Source organism: Brachyhypopomus gauderio, chromosome 21 (assembly GCF_052324685.1).
Source record: "Brachyhypopomus gauderio isolate BG-103 chromosome 21, BGAUD_0.2, whole genome shotgun sequence".
Classification (NCBI taxonomy): domain Eukaryota; kingdom Metazoa; phylum Chordata; class Actinopteri; order Gymnotiformes; family Hypopomidae; genus Brachyhypopomus; species Brachyhypopomus gauderio.
Genome location: NC_135231.1, coordinates 1,118,677 through 1,142,038, shown reverse-complemented (window position 1 = coordinate 1,142,038; position 23,362 = coordinate 1,118,677). Strand labels below are relative to the sequence as shown.

The window sequence follows — 23,362 nt, the reverse complement described above, 5'->3', positions numbered from 1 at the left end:
AGGACAAATACCAGCATGCCAAGGTAGACACGCTCGTATCCAGTTTGATGGGATATGCCTAATTAGGCCTGCAGGCAGCTCCTCCTCCCCATTCTCATTTCATTTATCCAATTATACATTTCACCTTGTCCGTCATGTTCGATCTGTTTTTCTGCGCCTGTGTCTTGGAATCAGGAGCAATGCCCCAGTTCTGATAAACTTAACCCGCATGTCACAATTGAGGTCAAAATAAAATGAAATAAAAAGAGTATTATTGTAAATGGTGCGATAATTACGCGCCGTAATATTAAAGGGCAATTCATTGTCGCACCATATTCTATCACTTCGATTAGCGTCTTTAAATTTCGCCTGCAACCCAGATCTCTTTCCGCAGTTCTCAAGTTAGATCATTCCTCAGATTATACAGGAGCCAAGTGTCGCATTGGCTATAGTCCGAATAAAATCCAAACCTCCCTCCCTCTCCCGCCCACCGCCGAGTTTGTCCTGCGCGACCATCGATAAAAGCAAGACTGGGACGCGCACGCAAAAAGGTGGAAAATAAAAAGAAAGTGATCATTCTTGGGGGTAATCCGTCTGCTTAGGCCTACCTGTGGTTTTACAGTCCTGTGGCGCAGTCTCTAAGGCAAACCGTGAGTAGCTACGTTCACATTTCGCCCAGAGACATGGAATTTGGAGAACGGTCTTCTTGGAAAGTTCTAGTTATGAAACATGCTTTTTTCTAGTTTACATATGCACGGATAGGCTTATAGATAGCATTGATAAAACAAGGATTGCGTAAGGTTGAGAATTGGTGTCAGTAATGAATTCCAATATTCATGTTTTTGGCAACAAAATTTTGGCATTGCAACTTCAGAGAAATCTCCTTCTCAACAACCAAAAGTGCATGGTGACATTTTGGCACATTACATGTTAGACTGTTTTAGTGAAACCGCCTTAGAAGTGAAAAGGGGCAAAACTATATTTGGACAACGGTTCATGCAGCACGAGGTTGTCCGCCAATCTCGCAGCTCCTGCGAACTACAGTCTTGAGCTATTGCCAAATTCCCCCATTTTAGTTGCCGAGTTGACGCCAGGCCTCTCTGCTTGCACGAAGCTTTAGACGTTACGCTTCTGTTCTCCCTTTACAATATAGAGTGGAAGCAATTAACTTGAGGTAATTTTCACAAAAATATACTTTAGGAAAGCACCGACAGAAAGTGCAACTGTAGCTAGCCTGTCGTGTCACGCTGCTGCGTTTACTGCGAATGCAGTACAGAATATGAAATCGGCCTCATGTTGGCGCGACGGGTTATTACTGTAACCAACAGCAAACGTTGATTGCCAGGTTGATTAAAACGTGATTTGCATTTTGTACTGGATGCAGTAGTTAATGCATAAATACATATTACATTAGCCACTAACGGCCATTTCAGGTAAAACGTCCATCTCGAAACAAGTTGGTTCTGATGAAATGCATTATGAATCTTTGGTTTACAGACGCGTAAGCGATTATAGTCTTTCCCCATCTTGTGTGCAGCCACCACGCACAAGCGGAGCTCCTCACTAAACTTATGCTTTTAGCTATGACTTAATTGGCTACCGACTACTGCATCAACTGTTCACTTTATGGTCAAGTAGAATGTTCTAGAAATAAAGGTAGACATTGTGAGCATCAATTAGACCGATGTAGAAGCAGCGATAATTTCAGGGGGTATGAATAACTTAACATGACATCTAAAAAAACAATTCCTAGTGAATTTTAACTTTCATGTTGGCCTTAACTGTATAATATATAAATCATGCCCACGTGTGTGTTTATTCTCGCTCAGATGCTGCGGTTGACTGCAGGACGATTGCTGCTGTCTGGACGGGCAGTAATGGCTCTCAATGCCAGCAGTGCCAGGATGGCCAGCCATGGGCACGGTAACGCTAAATATGTTGGCTGAAGATGTTTTGTTTTGTTCTAGATTGGGATAATTCTCTAGTTTGGAGGCTTACCACCCTCACCGTGTAGTTCCAACACGCTTTGCTCTAATGTTCTTGCTACCGAAGGTTTTCAGAATCTGGATCAGGTGTGTTACATAAGGGTTCGGCCCGCACTCTGCAGACTGTTGCATCTCCAGGACAGCCGTTGGGTTCCGCTTTCCTAAGCTCTTGTCGGTAGCAACAGTTGCCTCGTGCTAAGAAATTTCTATCAACATGATAAGCTCGTTTACCCCACTAGGGGGTGCTGTCTACTACGAGACGCAATAAAATGAATCTTCATGTTGCTTTCTTCTGGGGTGTGTCATCACTCGATACTTTTTCCTCCTGTTCCATCACAGAAGTGTCAGAGCAGACCGACATGTCTCTGCCCATGTACTGTGACCGTCTGGATACCCCTCTCCCAGACAAACCATACCAGGATGCCCTCAGTGCAGCTGACAAGAGTTTGAAACAGAAAGAGAAAGGACCCTGGAACAACCTTTCAAAGGAGGAGAAAATTGCCCGTTTGTAATTTGTTCATATCTTCCAGTCCATTTCTCTCCGTTACATGAAGTTAAATTGGCACCCCATAACAGAAGTGTGCAAAAGACTGTAGCTGCCGTAAAGTTTGGGGACAGAAGGGTGATTGGTTGTGCCTGCCAACATTTGACTGTTCTCTCCATGCTCTGTTCTTCTAGTGTACAGGATTATGTTTAAAGAGTCGTATGCAGAGATGAAGAAGCCATCCCACGAGTGGAAGACTGTTATGAGTGGAATCCTCTTCTTTGTGGGTATGACTGGCCTGGTGATACTCTGGCAGCGCTACTATGGTGAGGAGCGCCTGTAATGGTTGTGTGTGTGTGTGTGTGTGTGCGCGCGTACATGCTCATAACTGTGTGCAGGAGATTTGATTGTGTTAAAACAAGTGTATGCAAGTGTCACTTGTGGCTGTCATCATTTCAGTAGGCTTCTTTGAATTCATCCTCCTTTTACATGTGTATAGCAGTCTTGATGGTTTTGGTTATCAGAATTCTTAGTGCTATAGATTTGTTTTGGAACTGTGTGTTTAATTTATATTTTACATACACACAATGTACATTTTAGACCCTCTGTGAAATGGGCACCTCCGAGCCTCATGTTAATAGTGACCCCTCCCCTTCAGTGTACCCTCCGCGTCCTCGTACCTTTGATGAGGAGTGGGAGGCTAAACAGGTGAAGAGGATGTTGGACATGCGGATGAACCCGGTGGAGGGATTCTCTGCCAAGTGGGACTACGAGAAGGGCCAGTGGAAGTAGACTCTGGGTGTGCCAACAACCGCCTAACCTGCCCTTGTGTTGCCATGGTGTCCATGCTCCGTAATCCATGTGAATATTCTAATGAGAAGCAATTAAAACTGCCATAAAATATATTTCTATTGCTTTGTTGTAAGAGGCAAAATGTAGCTGACATTCTTATGGTGAGAAGATCTCACAAGTGGCTACCTACAGGCACCTACGCAGAGCTGTGTACAATAGGAATCATTCACCATAACTTTCACCATCATAACTTACTGTGTGGTGAAGCCCCGTGTCTTCTGTAGTACTCATGTTAATTTTGAACCCTCACCAAAAGGGATTTTTGCCATATTCATTTGAAGATGCTAATCACATTTAACACGTCAAGGGGAATTTCTGTTCAAAATGTCACTCAAAAGATGCAAAAATCCCTCAATAGTTAAATTTAGTACCAGACTTTTGTTAGGTTTTTTTTTTTTGGTTGAAACCGTACATACTTAATTTAATGAACAAGTCCAGATGAATCTAGTAGGTTGAAAATGATTTTTATTCAGTTTAATGATCAGACATTTTAAAAAGTCCTAAGACATAACAATCCGTTCAAATATGGTGTTTAAATAAACCCAAAGCCTTAAAAAAATAGTTTCTGTTTTGTCTTCCTAGTTTTCGATGAACTTGACTAAATACTAGCACAATGAGTAACAAAACACCTGAAAGAAATATTGGAGTTTAAGGCCATATGAACACTATGCGTTTACACCAAATATCATAAATAATATTTTCAAATCATCAGAAGGCTTTAAATATTTTCACTATGCTATTATGCTACTCTAAATGTCATTAAGTTAACTAGTTTACATAGTGTCGTGCCAAGGCTGGTCATCTTACTCTGAAGCTTACCGTCAAAGCGATTCTCATACACGGTCACCACAGCGCACACTCACGCGGCACCTCTCGCGCAGTAAACACACGGCATGCAAGCAGCAGTTTTTCATTACATGGAATGTATTTTGTAAAATCAGTGTCTACAGAGCAGCGATAAATACACTTAGGGGCAGTTTCAGAATTTCTCAAAGTGAATGTGGAAAGTCCTGTCAAATGTAAATTGCGACAGAATTTGAAGAAAAGTGAACCATATCAGCGACGACTGAAAATACACCTTGCTGTTAAAAGTAATTCAGTTTTAATGGCCCTGTCAGCAGGATACATCTCGTCCCGGCTTGTAAAATTAAAGAGAAGGGATGCGCGGGTGATCTCAGCACGTGGGTTAAGGGCTGTGATATTTACCTGTACTGTCATTACCTGTACTAGTATCGACCTCCCTTGCTTGCAGCGGAATCAAACCATTCGCCAATCATCATTAGCCATTGCTGAAGAAAACGCGTATTTGACGCCGTCTTTTTTAATTAAACGTGTTTTTGAAGCCTAGCTCGACACCGTTTTGGCGGTTTGACACGAGTGGGCGTGCAGGACAGCAGCTGGAACCGCTGAGTGACGCGCACATGTAGCCGCGAGGACAGCGAACGCCGTGACGATTAACCGCACCACGCAGACGGATCTGTGTGGGTTTACACCGGTGAGCGATAGGTATCGTACTCGGTAGGCATAAGATGTTTCCTTATTGTTTGGCCCATAATTTAGCCAATTAACAAACATGTAAAGGAATGAAACATGCGTCCTAAGAATACAAACTCAAGAAATCGGACATTCGCAGCCTCATTAACTCGTAACCAACATTTATACCAAGCTGCACACAGTACATGATAGACCAGACAGGTTTTAAACAGGATCAAAATCGATGGAATTCTTTTAGATTTTCAGAAACAGGACATAAATCTGATTGTTTAGCTAGGCAACTCGCTGGATCCATCTTGGTGCTGCAGTATTAACCAACTTGGATCAGGATGCAGATTTAATCCCCCTTCCTCACCCACCAATTTCTTTTTACCATATTCAATGGCAGGTGTGAATTATGACTAAAGCAAGTATAATCTTACTACCTAAACTATATTTAGCTGAACATCTACATCCTGCTCTGATGGTATTCTGAGCTTCTGAAGACAAATACCACAAAACCATCTCTAAGACCACACAAGACACCAGGGACTCTTGTGGCAATGTGGTTTAATCTAATTTCTGTCTTAAATGAATTATTACATGTTATGCGTGCATGATGCAGTGTAAGGTGGCAACAAACAGTGGGACGTATGTACTCACTCTTTCAATACTCCCGAAGAGAAAGTTAGTTATGTGATACCACACTTACAGGAAAATTAGTTTTAATAAACCAACATTTAGATAATTGAACATGTAAATGAAAACGTCTTTCTAGCCAATTTTTTCTAACCTAACCATGTTTGCAGTTGCATGAATCAGCTTTCATTTAGACTAGTTTTTTTTAAAAGTAATCTGCGTTAATGCTACTTCCCATCCTAATTAAAAATCAGAGATTAATTTGAATACTTAAAAATGGAACATGAAAAAGCAAATGACTTTGCAGGTCGACAAGGTGAATGGACGTGGATTTGCGGAAATACAGAGAACCAAAAGAAAACAAAGTGAGTATTTTGGTCAAACTTTTTTTTTGTTTTGTTTTGTTTTGTGTGTGTGTGTGTGTGTGTGTGTGTGTGTGTGTGTGTTTGCCGGAGAGTGAAAAAGATGACTTGAGGATCAGAAGTGTAGTAATACTGACCCCACTTTGGGTCGAACAGCGACAGGTCCCCTCACACCAGTCTGTGGCTGAAGGCAAAAATGTTACACTGATGCATCAGCCGTTTGTGCTGTCCACAGTGCAGGGGCTGTAAACATGGCAATTCTTGGCAAGGAAAACAGGACAACAACACAAAAAAACCCAAAAATCTATAGTTTAAGTGGGGTTAAAGTTCCTTCATTTTCCTGTTTGTGAGGTGGACGCTGTGAGAATGGGGGGGTCTGGTCTTCAGCGGGCCTTTCTTTACAGACGCTTCTGAGCGATGAGGGAGCCCACCACAACCCCTGTGAAGAGGGTCATCCCAGCCAGGAGCCACTTCTTGAAGCTTTCTTGTGACCTCCTGTTCTCCGCTGCTGCGTCCTTCCCGAAGATCTCCGCAAAATGCTCCTGTAAAAGAAGAATGGCTTAAGCAGGACGGGCAAATGGTGCAGAAACCACAATGTGGATGAACTGATGAGCTGACGCACAACCACACTTTAAGAAACGTCTCTTTATTTCCAACACTACCTAGCAGCGACTGATGACCGTGGCTTTGACCACATCGGCGTGGATGGAAAATTCCAGCAACAGTCACAAATAAATAGCTGGTTCATCTCATACAGGAGAGGAAAATTCCTACTGTGGTAAAGCACAAAACCCACAAGCACAAACAGTGGCATACAGCATTGGTGGATTCGGTTTGCTTTCAGGCCACGACAGCCAATCACACAGCTCCTCCATAGTCCTGCCCAGCAAAGGCCTGTAGCCCGCCCTTTCCTCCAACAAAGCTTGTGTGCGCCGCGAAGCGTGACTCTCGTGACCACCAGGGGGCGCACATCCCTAACACTGGGTCAGAGACCTAACTAACCTCATTTCACAGCAGGAATCTGAAGCCACCCCAATTCTATCTGGAGAACTGAAAGAGAATTTCAGGCTTAATGCAGTAACCTGTTTCCTAAGGGAAAAGCAAACAAATGAAGCGTGTTTGCTGAGAACTCTGAGCAGAACATGGCAGGAAACGGCAGGCGAGACCACAGCGCTGATTCAACCCTCTGTAATGACAGGGATGTTCAGTCTCAGCACTGTGGACCCACTCACGCGATCACAACTTCACGGTTCTCACCTTTTAAATGCTTTGTGTGCTCCGTGTTTTACAACGACACCAGAGGCATATGGCAATCACAGGAAAAATATTCAGAGCATGCAGACCTCATTACAACACTCGGAAACACACACACACCCTCACACACACCCACCCGCACTTGCTCCTGCACACTGATGTCATCGCCTTCCGCCCCTAGCAGTCAAAAAGCAGAAGTTTCTGGATGAGATGATGAGGCAGGAATGAGCTTCTTTATCTAGTGATGAAGCTTCTGAGAATTCTGACATGACCATGAAAGCAAGCATCCTCTAGAACTGAATCACATCACTCGAAAACTAAGGCCTATATAAACCACCTCAACAAAAAGCAATAAAACAAACAGCGAGTGAAGGGAGAACAAAAGACTTGCAGGGGGACCCTCATCACACCGTATGCTGCTGGACGTTCACAGTGGTCCAGCTGCGTGAGAGTCCCAGACCCAACCTCACCCGGGAGCAGCCCGGGCACCCAGCACAGCGTCCCTGGACCGAAGCCCTGAGAGCCCCAGCAGCAGCACTGCGAGCAAGCAAAAGAAACCGTGTGGTTACGCGTGTCACAAGCGAAGACGTCTGTAGACCAAGAGGGGCTGGGGAGGGCAGTGAGGTAAACGAGAGACGTCATTGGACGGCCAGGAGGTGACAGAGGAGCAGGGAAAGGGTGAAGCGGTGTGAAGAGAGCTATTAGGAAGGGGGCTGAACGACGGGTGTGTGTGTGTGTGTGTGTGTGTGTGTGAGTGTGTGTGAGTGAGAGAGTATTTCACGGGAAATGACCGTGAGAGGGAGTGGTGGCTGAGGAGACAGGAGTGGTGTGGGCTGATAACAGAGAGACGGAGAGTTATACGGGTGTAAGAGTGGAGCTTTATCAGGGCTAAAGACGCAAAAGAGTGACCTCACTTTCAGGCCTGCTCTCTAGACTCAATACTGCCAATACACACCGACACACACAGCTGCGTGATGCACATCACAGAGCGCACACACACACACACACACACACACACACACACACACACACACACACACACACACACACACACACACACACACACACACACGTCAATTGTTCCAGGGCCAGCCTCTGCATTCCTGCATGCCAAGCTACTCTGAGAGAACGAACTGTTCTGTGCCCTCCTGGACCTCCTCCGTCACGCCTCCTCTACGCTAATGCCTCCTCCGAGCTCAGTGTCAGGAGATCCTGCTATGCCCATGAAGACTAACCTATCTGCTGGTTCAGCGGCTTCAGAAGAAACACAAATATTGACCCAACTGAAACCAAAGCTACTGCATGAACCTGCGTGCTCACCCACACTGCACATTCTTCTGAAACTAAGTCTACATGACATGTTCGAGACCAAGGTGGACTGGTATGAAAGGAATGTGGGTGTTGCGAGGAAGCCAAGCTAATGACCAAGCAAGGCATGTTGAGGCTTGTCTCTATGCAACAGTCAGAACGATAAAGCCTCTCTCCAATTAAGAAATTAGGCTTTTTCGTACATAAAATGTGTAATTGTTCTTTAAAAATGTATTAATTTGCTGCGGTGTGCTTCACATTACATAAGACGACACACTCAGGGTGTGACTGACATGGGAACAGCAAAGGGTCCAGTGGAAGGAGAGGATTAGCACAGCTCAGCCCGTTTGAGCCGAAACGCTTTGGAGTTGGTGGGGGGGCGGATCAAACGAGTGCTCTCTGGTGCACTTCAAACTGTACCAACCATTCAGGGACACGTCACAGAGCACGCTCACAAGTTCCCACCAAGCTGTTGGCTCTGGCGAGGAGCTGCGCACCAAGGCTGGGGTCCTGCACACACTCTGTGGGCCGCTCGAGTCTGTCCACTGGCCAATCCCGTTACCACTGTTCAGGCCATTTATCACCCCCCCCCCCCCCCCCCCCCCCCATCCAGAAACACCCACCCCCACAGCCAGGTACAGTTCATGCCTCAACATGTCTCCATCTACACTACCCAACGCGCACCACATCACCAAACCGTCTTTTAAACACACATACGCACACACACACACACACACACACACACACACACACACACACACACTTTACAAGCTTGTCCTTGAAGGATGATTGACGCACTCCAGACTCTTTGTCGTACGCCCACACGCCCGCTTATTAAAACAAGCCCAGCCCTGAACACCTAATGCATGGAGATATGTTATACATGAGCCAGCCACACCAGTAGGTGAGAAGGCACGTTCTCCTCCTCCACCGTCCCCACACGCTCCATCAGGGGCCTTGGGGGTGGGGGATCTCCTGAGACTCTGGTTACTAGGCAGCCTTAACTGTCGCCAGGTGTGTTGCACACGCCTCTTTCCACAGCACAGACTGAGGCTGTTCTGGGATCAACTGAGATTATATTCCTTTCTTTTTGTTATTTTTTTACCCAAATAATGATGGTGTAACAAGCCCTGGGGATACAGATCCCAGATCAGCGCTGGATGAAAGAAGCATAGGACAGGCCTATGAGCGGATTGATATGGAGAATAGAAGAGCATAGATAATAAGTGAATATATATATGAGAGAGAGAGAGAGAGAGAGAGAGAGAGAGAGAGAGAGAGAGAGAGAGAGAGAGAGGGGGGGATGAAGGAGCATGTTAATGAGAGGAAGACATTGCTACTGCATTGGCAAGGCAGAACAGCAGAGGTGTGTGTGTGTGTGTGTGTGTGTATACTCTGTGACAGCACGTGTGTATGAGTCACCCTTATGTTCTGTGTGTTTTAAATACTCTTGTAAGCATGACCTGGTAGAGAGAGCAGTTTGAGAGTGGATCAAGTGGTCTACAGAGCACTGGTGTGTGAGAGGTTCTGGCACGCTTGAGATATCTACCCCCCCCCAGCGGTGTGATCACAGACTGAGTCACACTGTTCAGATTCTTCCCCAGTTGCATCAGAGCGACCTCTGAACTCTTACAGGACAACTCATTTCAGTGGCTTCTTAGTCCCAAAACACCGAACACTCATTTGGTCAGAACCGTATCTGTTGTATGCTGGTGTGGCGAAACACTCCTCTGGTACAGTGAAGGGCCTCGGTGATCACACCCATCTCAGGGACAAGGTCAGTCTTTGGTCTGCCATCTCAGGCTAAATCCTAGAGGAAACGTCCAGAGGGTTGAGCTGTAACTGTGAATACCCTCTGCAGCGGGTACCACACACTCAAACTGCTGGAAGCCAACAGTGGATCAAAGTCAGTGGAGTTGCTGCTTCATGAGGCCCGCCAGGGTCTTACATCCCAGTGCAGCGTCATCGCCTCCACACGCCACGCCGTCTGTATTTAGATGCACGTGACGTGTTTGAGGGGATAAACAAAAAGGGAACAAGTGCAGCAGTGTTCGGGGGCTGCCCCCAGAACCGGCCCCAGAACACAACAATCGGGTCTGGCAGGAAGGGAAGGACTTCCTGAAAAAATCAGGCTGGAATGTTGCTTCCCAGGAACTGTGAGGAAATCAGCTGGTAGGAACCAAAATGACTGTTGCTGTGACAAAAAACATGACCCAGAGCTCAGTTCAGAACATCCGTTCCTGGACCTGTTCAGCCTTTCCTACTTAGTGTCAACATCAGCTGAGTCACTTTAATAGCCTCGCACACAAACGCAGTCATGATGGATGGAGGTGTGTGATGGGCTTTTACTGATGACACACACACACACAGGATGTGAGACAAGACAGGAATGTTCAAGAGTTACAAAACCCCTGCAGAATAAAACAGGACGTGCTGTAGCTGCTTCTTTCCAGGGTCAAAAGTGCAGCGGTTCAGAGCGGTTCTGCGCATGTCTGCGGTCAAAGGGCACGATCGACGGCGTCTCTGGCGTTTACCTCATCGTGCTGGTCAACATCTTTGACCCCGTGGGTCAATGACATCAGAGCAAACCAGATCGTTAATGACACACACGCTTCTAGGTAAACTGGGAGAAGTGGAAGACGCTGATGTGCCCGACACACAGCAGCATGTACCACTGCGTCCTGGTTCACAGGCAAGTTTGCCATCACCCTCCCACAGGAGAGGGCGGGGTGTGGCTCCCTGAGCAAGGGGTGTGGCTAACCGAGGAGGCGGGGTGTGTGCTGGGGGGCGGCTCGCCACTTCCTCAGTCTACTGCCCAACCAGGTGGAGCACATTCTAGCACCGCTGCAACTGGACACCAACAAACGACCCAGAGACAGGTGAAAGGAGAGCTGGGCCAGGCCTATTAGGTCAGACGGCTGCCCTGTACTGGCCATTAGACAGGCCTGCGACACAGAGAGATGAAGTTTCCCACCTGAGCTTACAATAATGTGAGTAGCATCATGGCTACCATCCTAATACTATTGTGCTGCTATGATCAAAGACAGAAATGTTATGAATCATCTGTAACGTTGACCTCTGCAGCGATGACGCTACCAGAAGCCTCAACCCTGATCACTGTGTTACACAGAATCTACCAAAACATCCCTCGTGCTATATTAGGTCATATCACTTGAGGTCTGACTAAGGGAGGGGCCCTCTGTGTTACTATGGTGACATACACACATCCCTTTGTGAGCATGTCTGGGTGTACAGTATATGAATTAAAGAGGAGATTAATGAGGACGGATATTTGGTCTCAGACTCCAATCTGTCCCAATCTCACTGGGGACGTCAACTCAGTCAGGCAAACCCAGAAAGGGCATGTGCAGTCCCAATGGCACTTTACCCATACAGATGAACAGAGATGCATGCGCACACACACACACACACACACACACACACACACACACACACACACACAGGTCAGATCTAACCCAGGCGTGACCATATGCTTCCAGACAGACACACTCCTCCAGGAAGGTCTAGCAGGAAACGAGCATACGTTAGGTCTTATACATATGAAACAGTGTGCCAAGCCAGCCAGCACAAGGTGTGTGTGTGTGTGTGTGTGTGTGTGTGTGTGTGTGTGTGTGTGTGTTCGTTCCACGGTCACGGCAGTGGTATGTTAGCTCCTCTCCAGCACCCTCTACCCCTCCATGAATGCTCAGCAGACCCTCACGGCAGAGACCCTCCCCCATCTGTCTAGGAGAAGATGATCTAGGGAGAAGAGTGTGGAGTATGGGGCATGAAGGAGAGGAGATGATCTAGGGAGAAGAGTGTGGAGTATGGGGCATGAAGGAGAGGAGATGATCTAGGGAGAAGAGTGTGGAGTATGGGGCATGAAGGAGAGGAGATGATCTAGGGAGAAGAGTGTGGAGTATGGGGCATGAAGGAGAGGAGATGATCTAGGGAGAAGAGTGTGGAGTATGGGGCATGAAGGAGAGGAGATGATCTAGGGAGAAGAGTGTGGAGTATGGGGCATGAAGGAGAGGAGATGATCTAGGGAGAAGAGTGTGGAGTATGGGGCATGAAGGAGAGGAGATGATCTAGGGAGAAGAGTGTGGAGTATGGGGCATGAAGGAGAGGAGATGATCTAGGGAGAAGAGTGTGGAGTATGGGGCATGAAGGAGAGGAGATGATCTAGGGAGAAGAGTGTGGAGTATGGGGCATGAAGGAGAGAAGCTACACGGGGGAGAACTAAGACACTGATGGAGATGCTGCTCATCAGACCAGTGCACCACTCATGCTGTACTGTAATTCATCTGTCACATTACTGGTCCGCTCACTCTGTATATACATACATCTCTCTCTCTAATCCTATTGATGTCGGATTAGCCTCTTCCCATAATCTGATATCAGCCATAAGGCAGGAGAATGAATATGCTTCGAGACTTTGCTTTGTTTGTTGGAGTGGGGGGGTGAGGGGGGGGGGGGGTTGTTGGTGGTTTGAAGAACAAAAAGGAGGAAGGATTATTGGAAAGAGTACAGAAGAGATGGAGGGAGATGAGGGCGTCCTGGAACACAGACGAGAGGAGCCCACCACAGGCCAGAGGGGGAGGGGTCAGCCTGGAGACAAGGTGTGGCTCGGAGACACGTGGGCGGAGAGGCGGAGAGGATAAATAAACTACAGAAGCACATGCTGAAATGCTCATGAGCTGATTTCCAGCCCTGGCTGGTTTAGGTGGGGCTGAGACAGCTTTCAGTGAATTTATGGTGGTGATTGTTGTTTCCAGTAGACCTCTGGCTAAGGGACATTCCCACCCCCGGCACACACACACACACACACACACACACACACACACACACACACACACATGCTTAGTCAATGCTTAGAGGCAGACTGGAGTCACATTTAGAAGCACCCCTAAATACCACAGTACAAAGCCCAAACACCAGACAAAGCAGCCACTCCACACACCCAACACTGACACCAGAGTTCCTTAGTTCTCCAGGGCCAGCGTGAGGTCAGCAGTGCCGGGCCGTGTTCTGCTCTTCCAGGGTTAATTGGAGTGGGTTCAGTGATGCTGCCTAATCTCAGTATAAGTGTATTAGGGCAGCAGGGCTGAAAGCAACAAATCAGTCTTCTACGTGACCGACACACGCACACCGACACACGCACACACACACACACACACACACACACACACACACACACACACACACACCGACACACACACACACACACACACGCACACACTCACACACACTATAGGGGAGGGTGAGTGACCCAGTGGACTGATCAGCTGGTCTCAGGACCATCACATGCACTATGTAGAATTAAAGCAGGCAGCACAGGGACGATAGAGGAGCAGCAGCCAATCACAGCAGGAGGTGAGCGAGAAGCACACGGATCGCCACGGGACCACGGCCCCGTGACTCATCACGCTGGCGGCACACAGCGGCGTGTGCCGTGTGAGTGAGTGTGTGTGTGTGTGTGTGTGTGCGTGTGTGTGCGCAGGCACAGACCAGTTCACTCTGGCCTAATACACCACTCCCGACATTCACACCCACTACATGTTATGCAAAGCAAAACAATCCCTGCAAGCTACAAATGCGTCTCTTTCCCTCTTGTTTATGCCTCTTGGGGGTTTTTAATTCCCTACGGCCCCTCACCCCCCTCCCCCCGGGACAGAGTGCACCAACCTTCCTTGAAGGTGACCCCCCACCATCTCAGAGTGGTCTACCCAAGCCCCACCCCCACCATCTCAGAGTGGTCTACCCAAGCCCCACCCCCACCATCTCAGAGTGGTCTACCCAAGCCCCACCCCCACCATCTCAGAGTGGTCTACCCAAGCCCCACCCACACCATCTCAGAGTGGTCTACCCAAGCTCCACCCCCACCATTTCAGAGTGGTCTACCCAAGCCCCACCCCCACCATCTCAGAGTGGTCTACTTAAGCCCCACCCCCTGGCATTTCCCATTATTTTTCTCTCCCGTTGCCTCCCACCCTCTTCCCTCTCGTTCTCACACACAGGCGACAAGGCTGCACAAGACTGAATCACACCATCTGTTTACTGCCACTTTCACTCAGCCAGTCTGTCCACGACACACACACACACACACACACACACAAAACGTGTGAGCAAACTCACATGCGGACACACACACACACACACACACACACACACACACACACACACGAAACCCCAAACCATATGACAGACAGACCCCAAAATCTCACAAAGTGTCAAACAGATGCACCGTGCTCCTCGGTCCTGCGCGGCCCGGCTGTCCTGGTCAAGCGTGTGGCATGACCTTGAGAAAAGGGGGAAGGGCACGGTCTGCCAACCTCGCCGGGTGCCCGGCGCCAGCGTGTGTGGGCCTAACCAGCCCATGGGTCAGTGTGGACGTGGGAGGGTGGGGGTGAATGGCCTTTCAACAAAAACCATCACATTCATTGCGCGAAGCCTGGTCAGAGGATCGTGACCGGTCACAACCCTTCGGTTTGAGAAGCACCCTATGGTTCCTTTTAGATCTTTATAGTGTTAACACAGTTGTTCTTCTCAGGCCGGTAACAGTGGGGACCTCTGATCTCACTCGGCTGGATGGACGACATCCCATGGTTTATGTCTCCAAGTCTCAGAATGAAAGTGGTGTCATCTTGCTGAGTTAGGTGGACATATTTTACAGTGTATTTGTGCAGAGGACTTTGAGGGAGGGTAAGATCTTTGAAAGTGAAGACATATGGTCTTGGGGTGGATTGCATTCGAGCCATCCTACACTGACGTGTTTAATTGTTGCATCGTTTGTGTGTAACAGTGTTTTCCACGCCGCACATGTTATTTACAATATTTGTTAAAACCCTTCACAATATACATCCAAATTGTAACATGTAATTGGCTTTCAAACCACCAATAAACACAGCCAGCCAGACACATGAAGCTCAGCTTCATAAACACTAATGTGTAAAAGTACACTTAATTAACGGAGTGAACCAAGTTCAAGAAAGCGGCTGTTTTATCTTTCACCAACAACCCTTTCCTGCACAGCCTGGATCCTGTGCTGAGCACATTTAGTAGGTTCAGTCTCAGGATAGCTGAGGAAAACCTGACAGAGCAGATTAGTTCTATGTGCTCATCGTAACGGTTCACAATTATCATGTGCAGTCAGATCAATTTTTAAATAGTTTTTTTATTATTATCCTTTGGTGCCTATTTCTGTAACGGGTGAAAAGCGAACGGTGGATAAATACCACCACAAGCCCCTCTACACTGTGACTGTCCTTTGTGTCTTTGTTTAAGATGGTCACGTGTATGGTGAGGGTTGTTGTCTCCAATAATGCAGAGCTAGGCTATAAATCAAATACCTGAGAATAGACAGGCACAAAGGTAACCCCTCGCCCTCTATGTCTGTGTCTCTCTGTCTCTCTCTCTCTCTCAAACACACACACACACACACACAAAGTACAAAGGCATACAGGCAGTCCCCTGACAAAGAGGCGCACACACAGACGCACACACACACGCACAGCCGTGTGATGTATTGAATAATAGCCACAGTAAGTGCTGGCGGAAGGCGTGTCACGGACACCGTTCACCCCGCACAGCAATCACGTCAAGCGGATCGATGGCACAGACGGATCAGACGGAGTGATGGAGGGACGGAGGCGCGTGAGAACAGGGACCCCCAGCATGGTGACGCGCACACGCTGTTGCACGTCTCATCTGCAACATGTCCACCCACGTGGGACGGGGAGACAGAGGGAAAGAGAGGGAGCTACAGAGAGGGGACACTGTAACGGAAACACGGGGAGAAAGAGAAAGTGATAAGAGGACGAAGAATTACAGCAGGTGAAGTAGGAAATGTCGACGCTGCCCGCAGATCCCCATTCATAAAACCCAAGAGGCCAGCACAGGTTAACAGACGGGAAGAGTGATGCGTGTGCACGTTTGCGTGTGCATTTCGCCAACACGTTACACCACCGGGACTCGTGCGAAGCAGGCAGCCTATAGCTTAAACAGGAACGATAAAGAGACGCGTCTTGGGGCGGACGGGGCGGTAATTAAAAGGCTATAAAGCCAGCTCTTTGTTTAAACGTATGGTTGAGTGCGTCCGCTACAGAGTGCTGGCTCTCTGTGTGTGTTTAATTAATCACACAAGCTGTGTGTTTGGAAGCCAGCGCTCAGGCAGGGGCAAGCAAGGGGAAGCAGGGGTGAAGATCCCTCTCTGGACACTAGCGCTAATGAGCGATTTGGAGGCACTGCCACGGCAGAACGTCCACACACACACACACACACACACACACACACACACACACACACACACACACACACACACACACACATACACACACACACACACACACACACACACACACACACACACACACACACACACACTAAAGGAGAAACGAAGGACGCGTGGCAGGAGTCACAGCAGCTAGTGTGGGGTCCTTCCTCTCTGTGCCGCCATCCTCCCCCTCATCCGTATTTGTTATGTTTAAACTCGCACAGGCTGAACACGACGCATGCGATACGGACCTGAATAAAGGCGTTTACTCAGAGCACATACTCCCGCCTGCTCATCCAACACCCCTGAACAGATAAGCCCAAAAAGGGTCCTGAAAATGACACACCTGCCCACAAACGCACGCACATCACCCGTGTCACTTCACTTCTGTTTTGCTGCCTTTTCACTTTCCATCTGGCACTGGAGTTCCAGACGTGGTCGGCAGACGATCCCCAGACTTTCCACCTGCACTCGCTGGGATGACTGGAGTCACAGCAGCAGGGCGAGCAGACAGACACGTGCAGACAGACACGTGCAGACAGACACATGCAGACAGACACATGCAGACAGACAGCGAGAAGCATTTTAGGCACAGTAACTGCTGCAAAAGTGCAGACAGAGAACGCGAGAGCCAGAGAGAATGGGAGGGTGGGGGGAGGGGTAGAGAGAGAGAGAGAGACAGAGAGATAGAGAGAGAGAGAGAGAGAGAGAGAACAGATGAAGAGAGCAAAAAGCAGCTACATGCCCAGATCCACTCAGGTACACCTGCACCCAACAGCTGTTAACGGCTTTCTTTTGGCTATGTGGGTGTGTGTAAAGAGAGCACGTCTGATCTTAAAAAAGAAAAGAAAAAAAAAAAAGAAAGAAAAAATATTATTTTCCTGTCAGACTGGGAAGCCCAAGGTTTACAGTAAAGAACTGGGGGTGATATGAGTCAGAGAGAGAAGAGGCAGGTCAGCGTGGGTGTCCCCAGGAGCAGGGCCAGTCCCTCTCCCCTGGTAGAGGGCTCTCTGCTCTGTGGTTGCAGATTTTCCATTACACACAGTGACACTTAGTAGAGCGTTACAGTCTCACCTCAGACACCAAGCAGTCAAGTGTTTAATGGCAAAAGATCACAGAAGTAACCGAATGCCCATCAACGTCATTACCATCTTTTCCCTACCATGACCACCGTTTCACGTCTAAAACTGTTCTTCTCGGCTAAATAGACAATGCATTCGTTTCAGAAATACCACAGTTGACAGTATATCCCAGTGTTGGAGTGGGTGATCAATACATCCCATTAGTCAAATGTAACCAGCAATTAGCTAGGGGCTGGTGCACTAGAGTCATTACCATACGTGTGAGTGATACTGGAGGTAGATGTGCAGGTCTCTGAAGAGAACTGGCCTATATTCGGTGTGTTCATGCACACACACGCCGTTTTTCTCCCCAATGTCACACATGTAACCCCACTTTCCTCTCCCCCCAGGAAGTGATGTCAGAACCACAGTCTTGCTTCCTTTAGCATTTGCAGAAGTGAAAATGAGAAGTTGGGTGCCAAAGAATTGCAACCATGACTTCATTCAGCCATTGTTAGCCCATTCACCCATTGAGGTACTAAATGTGCAGTGTCTACCTGAACAAAAAAAAATATGTAACAAACCGTTTTGTAACTGCAGTTATCTTTGGAGTCTGATTTGAAGCCACATTTAGCAACAATACATGACAAGAAATAATCTAAAGGCAGAAACACTGTCTTCGGATTATTAGTGATGGGTTGACATTTGCTTCTGCAAATGTTTTGGACACTGTGTGCTCTGAGGGGTTGGGTCAGGACATTTTGGAATAGTAGAGGAAGCCTGGGGAAAACAAGCCTGTCCTGAAGCATTTCAGATCATCCCAAGCCCTAAATGAATGATTAAATTCAGTTCTGGCTCAACCAGTACCAGCTAAACAAGCCAACCAATCAGAGAGATACTTAATGCTTCGGCAACCAATCAAATGCCAGACTCACAATGACCTTTCCAATTAGACAATGACTTCCATATCATATCCCCCCACAGACCACCCCGATCGTCTGGCGGTCGTCGCCACAAAGAGAGCGAGTTGCGTTTCACAGCACACCTCCGTTCCCAGCCGACCCTGGTTCTGTGGAGCATGCCATAAAAGCCCCCTTGCATGACCTTACTGACAGCATGTCTTTTGAGCCACCGGCCAGCTGACCAGAAAGAGAGAGAGCAAAAAAAAAAAAAAACCCACAACATGGAACGTAAAAGTGAGAACAATGGATCGCCAACAATGAAAACAATGGACCATCGCCGCTGCCAACCACCTCCCCATCACCCCCACCCGCCATATGTACTTATCTCCCATGACGCTCGCTGCTCGCTCTGTTCCGTTCAGTTTCGATTCAGCTGAGAAGGCAGATGATCAATGCTCAGCTGACCACAGCCTGCACCGTTATCTGCTTGTACTTTTCCCCTCTGCAGGGTTTAGAAGATCTCCACCCACACCCAGGAGAAGAGAGACACTAAAAACAGCTCTTGTCTCGACCCAGGGGAGCCAATGAATCAGGCAATGCAAAACACGTGTGCCCGCAGTCACCAGAGACGACCACGGAGCACGATCAATAACACCGACTTAGCCCTCTTTCGCTGTCTTTCCGAGTCTTAAACAGGCAATCAGAATGCTTAATCAGGCTGAATACACAGGGACACCAAGTCAAATACACGAAAACAACGGCACCAGACAGCTTTGAAATAATCAAGGCTAAGCACAACCCACTCTCCACCCCCTAATTTGCTGCTACGGCAATTACCACCGACGTGTGTGAAAAGGTAAACAACGAGGGCTCCTAACCCCCCGTGATGTCCGTGTGTAGGACCGTGTGTGGCGCTTCACCTACCCATCCTCCTTGCTCCTGGATCCACGGCTGGATGTGGTTGTCCAGGTAGAGCGTCATCCACTCTGCGATGCGGCCCACCAGCGGGCTCATCTCCTTTTCCACGCACTCCACGCACAGGGCCCCGCCGAAGGCGAACAGACCCACGATGCGGCCCCAGTTGACGCCGCTGCGGAACACCTCGTCCATGACGCTCTCGAAGCTCTGGTACGCTGTGGCCGGCGTGATGTGCAGCTGCGAGGACAGGTCGCTGAACGCGCGGGCGTAGCGCAGCTCAAACTCGTTGGCCGAGTCCCGCAGGGCCTCCTTCACGGCCTCCAGCCCCGCGCTGCCGTTCGCCGGCCTCGGCCCGGGTGATGCCGGCGACCGGGCGGGGCTCGCCGTCGACCCGTTGGCCACCGCCGTGGGCGTCTCGGCGGCCTCCGCACCGCCCTCCACCACCGGGCTCCCGTCGGTCTGGACCACATCTTCTGAGAGTCCAATATGGCTACAGGGATAGTTCCTCTGGGAGAGTTTGTACCTGATGTAGTACATGACCAGTTCTCTGTTGTAGTAAGACATAATTGAGTCCTGCTCTGTGGTTTGTCACTCTGGTTAGCGCTCCTGCTCTCTCTCGTCGGTGTCTGTGGCGTGCACACCCCCGTCGTGTCCCCTGTCTCAGACTGGCCTCCGCACAAACTCTCTCATCACGGATCGCAAAGCAGGCTGATCTCTGATCTTCATTGATTTCTTCTACGTGTCATCCAGCACAAACAAACACGATCAAGGATGGGGCGACGGCTCACGCTGCAGTTGATAAACAGCGAAAGAAGGAACTCATTAGTGATCACTCACACTGGCACAGTTTCAACAAACAAAAAGGAGGATGGGTTAGAATTAAACTTAGATAGAGGTTAAGGGCCCTTATAAATAAACAGCTTTTTTTGCTAAACCCCTATTATTTAATTGGGTGGCTTGCTCAAAGCAGCAGATGGTAGCCTCTTGTCACCTGTCTTCAACAAAGAGCAGGTAAGATCTCTCTTCTGCCTTTTTGTACGACTTAGAAGAGAGAAAAATCTGCACTGACCTTAACACAGGGGAATTTGAGCAGTGTGGGGGGTTTGACTGGGCAGCGTGGCTAGAATGATTATTTTCACATTTGATCCAAGCCGAATATGTGGAAATAAGAGATGCAGCAAATAAAAACGTGAAAACTGAGAAAATTTGTCCCAAACCCATTAGATCTTTCTGAAGACGATGAACGTTGCGATTTATAACAAATATAAATTTGGGTAATAAAAATATGCACAATGTGCGTGTCTGGTATAATTAACAATAAGAGCGATCAGTAAACATAACATTTATTTGTAGCCCTTTCATTATATTGCTCAACAGAAAATGTGACGTCCTTCTGGGTTGTTCCCAAAACAAGTAAATAGAAGAGAGTGACTGACTAACAGCACGTGGAAACCATGTTCTCAGGAAACGGGGGAGGAGGGGGCGGTAAACCGTGTCTATCCTGTGATCCACGATTGGGATACAAGCTGAATTATGGAACACAATGGTTCGGACAAAGGACATGAGAGAGATTACAGAGTTCTGCCCACAACCTGCATTAACTAGCGGTTCTCCAAAGAAGCAAACACGTGGTAGCTAATAACAGCCAAGCACACACAGCACGGTAGGAGGCACACCACGCTTCTAGTTTAATATCTCAGCCACTTGTTTTATTTTTTACGTGGAGAGAAGGACTCGTAAACAGCGACTGGACGTTACGGGGGTGGATGGTTAAATGGTAAAGTTCTAAGGGACCAGAAGGAATTTAGTTAGCTGACCCAGCTAGTTATTATCCAAGAGATTTGGTTAGCGTATTACTCATTAACGACCGGAGGTGATACCAGGGGCACATTTCACATAGCAGGTCAATAACATTGTATGTTAAGTCGTTTCATGATCAGTATTATCCCGTGTTACACTGTAGTGTCAAAATCTGGTATTCATTATTTATTTACAAACACACTGTCGAAACTCGGAAACTAAGAATGCTTGGCATTAATGTCAACACAGCCAAGCAAGCAGTATCAGGACTCAACTGAAGTATTTGAAATCTGAGAAACAACAACAACAACAAAATCTCTTAACACGCCCTTTAGAAACCCGTCCTGTCTGAACCGAGGCATCCAGTGCACGCCACAGTAATGTTATTTGAAAAATAGTCTTAATCTAGTTAGAAATTAACTGAAACAGCATCAATAACATCTCTACTTTGGACATTGGACATACACAAGCTCACTTATCGACAACGTACATGACAGCCTGACTCACACATTCACCTACAAATGTAAAGAACATCCTGCTCACCACCGAGAAATCCACCGAGTCTTGAGACTGTACACACTACTGGGATCATCTGTTGTACAAAGAGCTCTATTGCAATCTCCACTGGTACAGTATGTGAGAAATATACCTAAGTAGAAGAGTTGTTTCTCTTGGCCCTCCCCTTCACAACGATAGGATATTAAAACTGCTGCTGTTGTGCCCAGCCTACTTAACCATTACGTAAGAAATTACCTCCTTTCCCAGCGTCAGATCGCTTCAAATGTACGGAAATAGTGATTTATCTAGCGAATTAAATAGTAATCGTTAGGTAACGGAAGCTAATGTCGATGGGTTGCATGTATATTACATTTATAGACCCGATATTTAACCTCAGTGAATGAAAGTGTAGTTTGTCCAGATAATGAAGTCAAATGATGGACGGACCTTCCCCTTGAATTATAAGCAGTGAGAGGCAATCTTGAAGATCGTCACACTGCTGGCTAGAAACGTGGCTAGCTAACTACACCATCGGGCAATGCTGTGACACAGTCAGCTAGCCAAACACATGGTGCCCGATAATCTCAGTGAGGTAGCTAGGCTAGCTGTCTAGACAGGCACACAGCTAGGTTACCTCACTGCAGCCGAGCTGCTCGGCTAACTCGGGCAGCTTATATACCGACCAGCGGCACTTCTCTTCATTTCTTTTACCCACTGGGAGTTCGAAATCTAGCTAGCTAGCTAAACAAATGCTTCAATCTACTACTTAAATGCTGTGTTTAATTAAATAAACTAACCAAACAAGCAAATAAAGATGAAAATAAATGGACCGTTGTAATCTGAACTATAGTCGATAATCCTGTGCAACTCCAGCCAGCTAACGGTCGCTAACTACGTCAATCCTGCGCTAGCACAACTAGCATCTGTGACACAAATGGGTTTGGTTTTTTAGCTGAGCGAGGTAGCTATTTGTACAAAGCACAGATAATTGTAGTCTATATCAATAGAGCGCTCAATACTCACTCAGATAATTAAGAGGGTCAAGTCCCAGTCCCCTACATGACCGAAAAACTCGGCAGGTTTCCAGTCAGAGGACGACTGTAAATCCGACATTTCTGGTTGAAGCTATGCTAGCTAACTGACTAGCGCCGCTGCTCGCGCGAGAGGCGCGCGCGCACGTTCCGCCCCTTCGCTGCAGCTGACCAGCGCTACTCACTCTCAACACGAACACCCACCTGCATTACAAACCGTGCATGTTTTTTTTCCTTGGTTAGTGACACGTCTCAACTCCAGGACTCGATATAGTTTTGCTTTTTCTGTGTTAAAAAAACAAGTGTTTATTAGAAATTCAGTGTTCTAGGCATTAGAACAGGTCTTCTCACTGCGTTATTGAAACGGATAATTCAGTCCACTCTCACCGGGACGCAACTTTGGTAAATGATGTGATGGTGTGCAGGTGTTTCTGCAATTGTGCTTCCTAACCACGTTATTTATGGATAGTTTTGACAGCCCATGCGAGGTTGAGTTTGCACAGACATAGAATAACAGAAATCTCTATGGTAACCTTTGTTACCA

At 47.6% G+C, this 23,362-nt stretch overlaps 2 protein-coding genes across 8 annotated transcripts; one reads left to right on the top strand and one right to left on the bottom strand.

Annotated features, from left to right (window-relative positions):
- Window positions 1–398: 398 nt before the first annotated feature.
- Window positions 399–3,353, top strand: cox4i2 (cytochrome c oxidase subunit 4I2). Of its 3 annotated transcripts, none has more exons than XM_076984345.1 (5): window positions 399–629; window positions 1,809–1,902; window positions 2,304–2,468; window positions 2,643–2,774; window positions 3,107–3,353. In XM_076984345.1, the coding sequence occupies exons 2-5, from the start codon at window positions 1,809–1,811 to the stop codon at window positions 3,238–3,240; spliced, it is 525 nt and encodes a 174-aa protein (XP_076840460.1). In that variant the 5' UTR covers window positions 399–629; the 3' UTR covers window positions 3,241–3,353. The 3 variants fall into 3 exon arrangements, with proteins under 3 accessions (XP_076840460.1, XP_076840462.1, XP_076840461.1); XM_076984347.1 differs by having other exon boundaries at window positions 407–530; XM_076984346.1 differs by lacking the exon at window positions 399–629 and adding an exon at window positions 1,010–1,153.
- Window positions 3,354–3,627: 274 nt separating this feature from the next.
- On the bottom strand, window positions 3,628–23,278 carry bcl2l1 (BCL2 like 1). Of its 5 annotated transcripts, XM_076984342.1 has the most exons (4): window positions 23,206–23,278; window positions 23,023–23,103; window positions 19,496–20,278; window positions 3,628–6,316 (listed from the first exon to the last, which is right to left on the bottom strand). In XM_076984342.1, exons 3-4 carry the CDS (start codon window positions 20,051–20,053, stop codon window positions 6,173–6,175), a joined length of 702 nt encoding a protein of 233 aa, XP_076840457.1. In that variant the 5' UTR covers window positions 20,054–20,278; window positions 23,023–23,103; window positions 23,206–23,278; the 3' UTR covers window positions 3,628–6,172. The 5 variants fall into 5 exon arrangements, with proteins under 5 accessions (XP_076840457.1, XP_076840458.1, XP_076840454.1 ...); XM_076984343.1 differs by lacking the exon at window positions 23,206–23,278 and having other exon boundaries at window positions 23,023–23,167; XM_076984339.1 differs by lacking the exons at window positions 23,023–23,103; window positions 23,206–23,278 and adding an exon at window positions 22,811–22,979.
- Between the last annotated feature and the right edge of the window lie 84 nt (window positions 23,279–23,362).

Bases quoted from the DNA above. Each gene is read 5' to 3' on its own strand.
- bcl2l1 (XM_076984342.1), bottom strand. From the start codon at position 20,053: ATGTCTTACTACAACAGAGAACTGGTCATGTACTACATCAGGTACAAA. The intron at 6,317-19,495 runs GTAGGTGAAGCG...CTTCTTTTACAG, and splicing joins TCCAGGAGCAAGGAGGATGG to GAGCATTTTGCGGAGATCTT.
- cox4i2 (XM_076984345.1), top strand. From the start codon at position 1,809: ATGCTGCGGTTGACTGCAGGACGATTGCTGCTGTCTGGACGGGCAGTA. The intron at 1,903-2,303 runs GTAACGCTAAAT...GTTCCATCACAG, and splicing joins GATGGCCAGCCATGGGCACG to AAGTGTCAGAGCAGACCGAC. The intron at 2,775-3,106 runs GTGAGGAGCGCC...CCTCCCCTTCAG, and splicing joins ACTCTGGCAGCGCTACTATG to TGTACCCTCCGCGTCCTCGT.